This window comes from Oryx dammah, unplaced genomic scaffold, assembly GCF_014754425.2.
Source record: "Oryx dammah isolate SB20612 unplaced genomic scaffold, SCBI_Odam_1.1 HiC_scaffold_18, whole genome shotgun sequence".
NCBI classification, from domain to species: Eukaryota; Metazoa; Chordata; class Mammalia; order Artiodactyla; family Bovidae; genus Oryx; species Oryx dammah.
This window is the reverse complement of record NW_024070202.1, coordinates 37,705,058-37,714,978: the sequence shown is the minus strand read 5'-3', so window position 1 is coordinate 37,714,978 and position 9,921 is coordinate 37,705,058. Positions and strand designations below refer to the sequence as shown.

The 9,921-nt window shown below is 36.7% G+C and overlaps 1 protein-coding gene across 1 annotated transcript in view; it reads right to left on the bottom strand.

The window, feature by feature from the left end:
* Positions 1 to 539: 539 nt before the first annotated feature.
* SEMA3E (semaphorin 3E) overlaps positions 540 to 9,921 on the bottom strand; it is a 277,468-nt gene continuing 268,086 nt past the window's right edge. The window contains exon 17 of the mRNA XM_040260711.1: positions 540 to 4,745. Within this exon, the coding sequence (XP_040116645.1) occupies positions 4,293 to 4,745 (453 nt within the window). The 3' untranslated portion in view covers positions 540 to 4,292. The remainder of the gene's footprint in view (positions 4,746 to 9,921) is intronic.

Below are 9,921 nucleotides of genomic sequence, written 5' to 3'. Positions count from 1 at the left end.
CTGGGTCTCCTGTACTGCAGGCAGATTCTTTACTGACAGCTACAAGGGAAGCCCAAGTTCTTATTAAAATTAGCAGTTCAGTTCAGTCACTCAGTCACATACAACTCTTTGTGACCCCATGGACTGCAGCACACCAGGCTTCCCTGTCCATCACCAACTCCCAGAGCTAGGGAAGACAGCAATTTAGATACAAGTTGAGGCTTGCAAAAATCATAAACATCCAACCAGTTATCATAAAAGCATTCATTTTCCAAATCTCTTACCTGGATGGTGCAGCTTTGAAAGGAATTTCTGGCTACTGGTCCTAGAAACACGACGTGGAATGCACAAATCCAACTGCTGCAAGGCAATGAGATGAACACTCTCCTTCTTAGAAAGTTGACTTACACATTTGAAATGAAAGTGAACTAAATTCTATTCTAAATTTTTCAAAATGAATGCTTGTCCAGTATTGTATGTTTACATTCAGGCTTGACATTATTATGAAACTTGGGTTCAACAGAAAAAAACTTAGAAAACACTCCTCAGACAACAGTTAAGGGTTTCACAAATATTTATTTCTTTATCCTCTAAGTTGAACTAAATAGAAATTATACATAATGATACAAATTATGCAGTGCACATTGGCAGATCCACGTGACAGTCAAAGAGACCCATTGTCAATGGTCTTTGCAGCTTGCCACCATGTGGTAATAAGTCTCATAGCTTATCATCAGTGAGAAGAAACAATATGGCACATGCTGTTATGGATGCAGGCAAGCAAATGAAAGGAAGTCATATAGACAAAAATACCCCAGTACAGTCCTCCAGCTTATAACTAAGCCATTTAAACACAAACAGAACACACTCAGTGATAATGAAAGCCAAAAGATAATGCTATCTTCCCAAGAAATATAAATGTACCAGCTTAAATAACATACTACAATCAAAAGTGTTCATTGGAAATCAATTATTTATATCTGATTCAAATGCAACAGTTGTTGGCCTGAAAAATGAGCACTGTCTTTGAAGAAGTAATTCAACATGATTCTCTGCGGTAAGAAAAAGAACATCAACTCCTTACTGTCATTATGACTGTGGCACTTTTTCCTGGGATCTCAAATACCTATGCAAGGCTAGGTAATATTTTTAATATTTTAATGTATCTGTCAAGCTGAAGACAATGCATTTTAAGGACAACAGCTGCTGTGTTTGATTCAAGCTTAACACAAGCACTCAAAATGATTTACTGTATTTTACAAATTTTACAAATGTTCATAGTCACTATGAGGATTTACAAAACCCTATACCCTATAGTAAATATTAAACACTCGATAAAAATCTCCTAAGTATTTAACTAACTTTAGGAAGGAAAAAAGACTCATATATATATACACATATATATGTATATAGAATTGCCACTTACTTAGCAGGCAAAGACTTTCTGTTCCCTTTTTTTTTAGAGCTCGTATCAGTGTTTGCTTATATTTTTAATCTCTGTTTCTCCAAGTTGATAAATTTGCACTGAAATATTCAGTAATAAACACAAAAGAAAACTAACAATATAAAAGGCTAGATGTGTAAGACCTCACAAATCATAAAGTAAATTCCATTCAAGTTATAGTCCTTCTAGCTAACAAATCTCCATCTTTAGCTTAACAGGTGACACAGGACTGAAAACTGAGGTGCACATGATCTTATGCCAAAGCCCGTTCTATACACAGGTCCTCTCTCTTCCCAGAGAATATCGCGGAGGACATCTGAAGAGGCAGGAGACTGACTTACGTGGAGATGGCCCTTAGGATTCTCACCTGTGTGTTCCCAGAGGGCATGATGTCTGGGGAGAATGTGCTGGAGCCAAGGTAGGTGACTAAGTATGTGTCCTTCCTGAGGTCAAGAAAAGGGGCATAAAGAGGACCAATTCACTTGTGATTTTCCAAGTTTGCACATTTCTCAAAGGAGATTCTTCATTTGATTTCTACTGTCAAACAGAACAAAAGGCTGAATATGTTTTGTGGTATGTTTCAGATTCTCAGGAAGGACAGGACAGCATAGCTTGTTGGTTTGTCTTTTGAAAAGGCAGTATCTTAAAAGTGTGTGTGTGTGTGTGTGTGTGTGTGTGTGTGTGTGTGTGTGACAGTGTACCTGCACTCATGTATGGGGGAGAATACAGGAGGGAAAAAAGGGTGGGAGAGAGACAGAAAGTAAGAAGATGGAAAAATAAGTCTATATGAAATTCAGTCCTCTCCCTAAATTGTGAACTTGTGTCCTCAAAATTTTCTTATCAGGCTTCTATGAGTTAGCATTTAAAAAGGGTTTTTTTTTTTTTTTTTGGTCTTATTAAAATAATCATCTCATTTTAGTTGAAATAGTTTGTAGAATCATTTAATTTTTAAGATTTACATAACAGAAAATTTATTTTCCTCAGTTTTATTTCTCCAGCTACAAAATATTTTAGTTTACAATTAATATCATTGCTCTCATTAACTGCTTTTGGGTGTGTTATTGAGATGAAACTGATAGCCACTTATGCTCTACCTGCCTTACTTAAAAAAAAAATGTGAATACAGGAGAAAATCCTACTTTCCCTTCTCTTGTGTTAATTGAACAATATTTTCAATGGTGCTTTGCCTTATCTGTTCACTTTGAGTACTTTAGACACAAAATTTGCTAAGGACCCTCTGATCTCGGGTTATGGTTCTCTTGTTCCGCACTGGGTAAGCCTTCATTGAAACACATACAGCTTTCCGTTAACACAGAAATGGACAGTAATGACCTCCAGTGGATTTTTAGATAAATAACAACTGTGCATTTCAGAGAATGTTAATTTCTAATATATTTGTTTCCTTTAGGACTTTTGGAGCTTGGCAACTTATTTATGAACTTTTCAAACTTTCTTAAATTTATTAATTCTTGAATGAAATTGCAAACCTTCACATTATCAACTATAGCCTATAAGCTAATTTTGAAAACTGACAATAATGTCATTCAAACTTAAATTTAAATAAATATTCATAATTATTTATGTGTAATTCACTTGCATTTAGTTTTAGTTAAATGAAAACTCTTGGAATTTCATACTTTAGAAAATTAACAGCTAAATAAAATAAGATAAAAAACTTTAGGAAACAATCATTTTAAAATATAAAAACCTCTGATAATATTTATAAGAAACAAGTAAAGATGCTCTAAACATCTTGGTAGTTAATTGAACCTCATGAAACAACTTTCCTATTTAATATAAAATTAAAAGGAAATATTGATATCTGAGTGCAGAATATTTTACTTTTTAAAAATAAAACATGTTTCTGGAATAGCTTTTAGATTTCTTGGAAGATTATTTTTTAAAATAATCTTTACAATTTAAGTTTTCATAGGGCTTTAGTACCTTCATTTTTGGTTTGTGAGGTAATGAATTGTTCATAAACATTATCTTATAAGAATCACATTTTTACTTGTTAGTTTTTGTTTTTTTTTTCTGAAAATGACCTAGATGTGTTTATTGAAAAACGTTCTAAATCTTTACTGGACAATCCATAGAATTAAAAAGAGAATATACCTCTTCTACCACAAGAGGGCAGCAAAAACGTTTTCGGTCACTCCATCTGTGGACATTCTTTGCTGTCTTTGAGATGTTACCTTAACTTTCTTCTTTCTACCCTGAAGTGAAATTCAAAGAATGTGCTTTCATTCTGAAACAGAACTATTGTGAATGTGGTTTCTTACTGAACATTTTAGGAAGGACATAAGCCTCAAAGTGACCACAATTTTTCTTTCATAGTTTACAATAATTACAACAGACCTGCTTCATAAAACTCATGGCTTAGACAACACTACTACATTAATTCTTAAAAGAGTACAGATTGTTCACATGAGAATGTTAAAGTATGTGATAATCTATATATTTTACATTGTGGCGGAAAGGCAAAATTCATAAAGATTAAAACATTTATTTTTGCCATGATTATGAAAATATCTAATTTTCAGCAATATTGCATTAATTTTAAGAGTAAAATAATAACTGCCATGGAAGAGCAGCCAACTACTCAAAGCTACAATTATGGTCATCTTTTGATAAACAGAATGTGAAATCATTGAGCAATCCACGGTTTTCAAAAAAAATTAGTTAATTTTATATGAGGTTAACCAGTCAAATGAGTATATAGAACAATTTATGATATCACCTCTATAGTCCTTTCTATATTACAGAAAACTCTTTTTAAGTAATGCAAAGAAAGTATATGGTTTCTCTCTCTCTTTTTTTTAGTTTCTAAATATAAATTTTTCAGAAGCCAGTAGAAGGTTTCACCCCATCAGGAGTCCAGCGCATGCCTTGGCAGGCGATAGTGTTCAGTTTTGGGACGGAGCTTCTTTTCCTGTGGGTTGGCATACTTCCACTTGGACGGGGACATTTTAAGCTTTTTTCTCTTTTTATCTGTGCACCATACCTTCTCACAGTATTCTTCTACTCTCTGGAAGTTGCTATAACCAATCAGCTGCAAGAATTCCTTGTACCATGGTTTTGTCCCACGTGGGATGATGCTCTGAGCAGGACAAGGCATCTTATGAAGGCTATCATCTTCAAAGTCTTTGTTAAACATCTCCTCCACTCTCTCCTCTTCCACTACCTCCAGGGTGATTTTACGGATGGTGTGAACAAAACTATGCTCTACGGTCTGGCAAAAATAGGTCCCAGCATCCATTCTGCGTACTCTTAGGAAGAGTAAACCGAGGTCCATCTTAACCACTCTATCATCTGTCTTCACCTGTACAAGAACAAGAAAATCAAAGGCACTGAAGTATTATCCAGGAAATAGAATGCCAGCTTACACCTTTCCACTATCTAGAAATTTTTTTTCATTTTTGCAATCATATGATGAAATTCTATAAGTCATAGATACATAATTATATATTATACATATATAATGAATATATTAACTATATAATATATTATATGCACGCTGGGTCACTTCAATCATGTCCAACTTCTTTGAGACCCTATGGAATGTTGCTCACCAGACTCCTCTGTCCATAGGATTCCCCAGGCAAGAATACTGGAGTGGGTTGCCATACTCCTCCAGGGGATCTTCCCAACCCAGGGATCAAATCTGCCTCTGTTTTGTCTCTTGCATTGGCAGGTGGGTTCTTTACCACTAGCACCATCTGGGAAGCCCATAATATACTACATAAATGTATATAACTTATGTTAATATTTTATTTACATATTCATATTTCAATACATACTATTTATTTTATATTATATTTATATTGTTATGCTATATATAATATAAATATACAGGAGAAAGAGGCTAATTACATTAGGCGTGTGTGCATGTATGAACATGTGTATCTGTGCACACATGTGTTTGCCCTAAACTTATTTATATTGAGATCACTTCATGTCAAAGACTTAGAGGTAATTTTACGTCAATATTGTTAAGAGCAAACTGAGAGGGCTTTTTACTTAATGATTTCCATTACCCATTAGAAAAAACATCCAGTTCAGTATAGCAGTCAAGCTTTGAGTGTAACGAAGAATTGTCAAATATAATTTTTCAATGGCAAAATAAATGCAATTTCTCACATTATTAGCTCAGAGGTTCTTATGTTTCCCAGATCACAATGATCAATCTATGAGGCCCTGTGTTGGGAGAGCTGTGATATCTACACTCTCTCTCCCTATCAAAAAGAATCCATCCATTCATTAATTCAGTGAGCGCTTCCTACAATTCTACCAGGCTGTCCATTTAACAGACTAAAAAATAAACAACAAAAGTCCAGACTTTGCTCTGAAGAACCTCACAGGTCTAGTAAATATTAAGTCTGCATATACCTTCAGTACTCAACTATTTTCTTTTCATGTTTGTGACATAATAAATTACATTATTTATTGGTAAAAAATACAGACATTATTTCTATTGGTAAATAATTATAATTCAGGGTAAGAAGAGCACAGTAAGGCTTTCAGTAAATAGCTAATATTTTACCACTAATAGCCATACTAGTGAGTGAATGATTTGACTTTAGACAAAGCTAGATTCAAACACTGGCACCACTGTCTACTAACTGTGTGGTCTAGGGGCGCTGATGTGTATTTTCTGTGTTCATTTTCTCTGTAAAGGAAGTAATAATTCTAATGTAACTTGAAGGATTGCTGTGAAGTTTAAATAACACAGGTGAGAATACTGTGTACAGAGCTATGAATACTTACCTTTACTTTTCCTATATATAGACATACTTTTTTGTGGGTTTCACTCCAGATGACCACAATTAAAGAACATATCGCAATAAATGAGTCACACAAATTTTTGGTTTCCCAATGCATATACAACTTATGTTTCTACTATACTATTGTCTATTAAGTGTGCAATAGTGTTATGTCTAAAAAATAATGGATATACCGTAATTAAAAGCACTGTTAAAAAAGTCAACTGTCATCTGAGTCTTCAAAGAACTATTAATCTTTTTGCAATAGCAACATCAAATATCACTGATCACAGATCATAATGTTAGCTAGTTAGAACAGGAAAAAGGAGTCCAGAATGGCGGTGGCTAAAAGACAAGGAAGGGAAAAGCCCACAAAAATAGAACAAAGGAAAGTCTAAAGACAGAAGTGAGGACCTCAGGTAGAACAAACAGCACTCCTGGCTACCCCAGTTTACATAGGGCAGGCCCAGGGGGAGGAGAAAAAACATAAAAAGAGGAGCCAAAGGGCTGGGGCTCTCTTTCTCTCTCACTCATGCTCTCTCTCTCTCTCTCTCTCCTCTCCACGTCTCTTGGGTTGGCATGCCCTCACGCCTTGAGGATGTATTTTCCTTTATTTTCTAAATAAGACTGAGCTGTAACACAGAGCTGTAACACTAGTCTGTCCGAGAGCTGTGACACGGTCTGTCCAAGGGCTTTAACACTGGTCCATCACTTCAAGTTTTTGTTGTGACAAGACAGAATCGAGGAAATTACACACTGCCTCAACAATAACAAATACAGTAACAACGAAAAGTTGGAAATATGGTGAGAATTAGCAAAAGGTGACACAAAGTGAGCAAAGGCTGTTGGAAAAATGGTGCCAACAGACTTGCTCCACACAGGACTGCCACAAACCTTCAAACTGTAAACAACACAATATCTACATAATAGTAACAAAGCAAAGTCCAATAACATGGACGCCTGTCCATTCCTTTAGCTAAAAACAAGCTAGTATGTGTTTTCACATGGCCTAAGATCCTATTACGATGGGAGAAAAGTGATTTGCAATACACTGGCTGACTTCCCCTTTGAGAACAGACAAACAAAACACATTAACCTTTGCCAATACAAGAGGGGCATGCAAAGCCCCCCTACCACTTTGGCAGGAAAGGCCATTACCACAAGCACAGTTTTTGTTCCAGTGTTAGATCAGGGCAAGACCTGCCAGGCTCAGCTCTCTTGAGGCTTAATCAGTTCGGGCACAGCTGAGTTGCTGTGATACTCCTCATGGGTGATTACTCCTGTGTGGCCATTTATATAATCTGTGAATAATGTAACAAATGGTATTAGTTGTATAATAAGAGACTATAGGGCTTCCCTGGTGGCTCAGTGGTGAAGAGCCTGCCTGCCAATGCAGGAGACACAGGTTCAATCCCTGGGTCAGGAAGATCCCCTGGAGAAGGAAACGGCAATCCACTCCAGTATTCTTGCCTGGGAGAATCCCATGGACAGAGGAGCCTGGCGGGCTACAGTTCATGGGGTTGCAAAGAGTCACACATGACTTAGCAAGTAAGCAACAACAATAGAGACTGCAAGCCAAATAGGATTGGCTATTAAATGATAAATTACAAGGCTCCCAGCCATTATTCTTTTCAGCCATGTAAGGTCAATTATTCAGCAGCTTCATAGTGACACAGGTGATAAAAGGGGCTCCTGGAATCCTTCACAGGGGCTTCCTTGACATGTCAGGACCATGTCCTGGTAGACAGAACATGATAGCCATTAACTCAGGAAGTTCTCCAGTGATGAGCCAGGAAGAGCCCTCAAACCAAACCATTTTCACTATATAGAAACTTTTTGTTTTCCTTGAGAATGTATCTTTTTCATCTGCCACAGAAAGTAACTCAAAGGACTCTATGCCACTCTGCTCATCCTCCCCAGTCCGCTTGGCAGTCTTCTTTACCACTATCTTTTTGCACAAATTCATGACCTATGGAACCTAGGTATGACCACACCATGTCTCTGACACTAAAAACTGTCTCTGAAACACATCCTCCACTGCTTTTAACTTAGTGGCTTCCTTGGACACAGATGGACTTGACTCCTTAAATGTTTTTTGTCCTGTGTGGTACATGCCATTATACTGGTTCTCTCCTTGGTCTTTCTGTTGATTTTTCTTTCTTTCAGAGGCATAAGCCTCTGTCCTTCCTTTATCTCACATTCTATTTGCATCTGTTGATAATTCTTCTATTTTCTCATTTTGACCAAATTCCCTAAGATGGTACATCTTACACACAAATAGTCCATTATTTTGTGTTTCTTATTAATTATAAAAGACTGACCAGGACTAAGTATATGACAATTCACTAACTATAGTTCAGTGTCTTTCCACGCAAACTGCACTCCCTCCCATTTATTAAATTCTCTCTTTCTGACCATATCATTATTATTTTTGAGCCTACCCTCAACTGCTGATCATTTGTATTTCACTATCATTGTTCTATCTGTATATCAAATACATCAAAGTCTCACCAACATTTCTTCAGTGCTGACCAGCATAAACATCCCTTCCATTTCACTATTTTTGCTACGTTAGACTCTCCTATTTCAAGACTTTTTTTTTTCTGACCTTATCTCATGGCAGTCACCCCCTGCTAAATCCTCCTTTCTGTTCTCGCTTTCATGCCCAACTTGATTCTGTTTCAGGTTCTGAAAGGACTCCCGTACAACTGGCTCCTTCTCATCCCAAAGAATGAACTAAATGTCACTAAAGAGCTCTTCAGAGCTCTTTAACACCTCAAAGTATCCTTTCTCCCTTAATATCATCATTTCACCTATTACCATTTATACGTCTGAGCCTGCAACATTACCTGCAAATACATAATAGTCCCGTAATTAGTTTTCTTTTGACTGAGACCTTTCCCCTTTATTTGAACATATGGGTGGGTGGTGGTTTAGTTACTAAGTTGTGTCCAAATCTTGAGACCCCATGGACTATAGCCCACCAGGCTCCTCTGTCCATGAGTACCATGTAACTCTTCAAAGTCCATTCCCTTTTGTAACATTATTGACTTAGAACTTATTCAGACTTTATTGTGTGTCTGGCAGCTCATACAGTAAAGAATCTGCCTGCAATGAAGGAGACCTGGGTTCAATCCTGGGTCGGGAAGATCCCCTGGAGAAGGGAATGGCAACCCACTTCAGTATTCTTGCCTGGAGAATTCCATGGACAGAAAAGTCTGGTGGGCTACTATAGTCCATGGGGCCATGAAGAGTTGGAAACAACTGAGCAGCTAAACACATTGCCTGAGCAGGTAAGAACTGCTCAGTTAACTAGACGTTACCTTTCTAATTCTTTATAGGAAAACAGCTTCATGTGGTGTTTCTCACTAGCGTTGGTAGAAGACGTACATTTCGGGAGATGAGTGAATTTTCTAGAAGAATTTCTCAATGTATTTATTTTTATGATAATCAACATAAATTAATAAACTATATGGGATCATGTGGAAGATCAACCTCCTGGTGAATGTTTGTGTTTATCATTGATTCTGAGCCATTTTCAGTGCTTGAACAGTTTCCAGCTGCTGAGAACAAAGCTGGATTTAATATGTTAAAGATACATTCCAGCCAAATAAAACCAAACAACACCCCATGTACTAATGCACATAAAAAATTTTGAACTCACTTGAGAAAAGTGTGGGGGGACTGAGTCATCATAAGGCACAACGTGTTATGGATAGATGTTTTACACACACA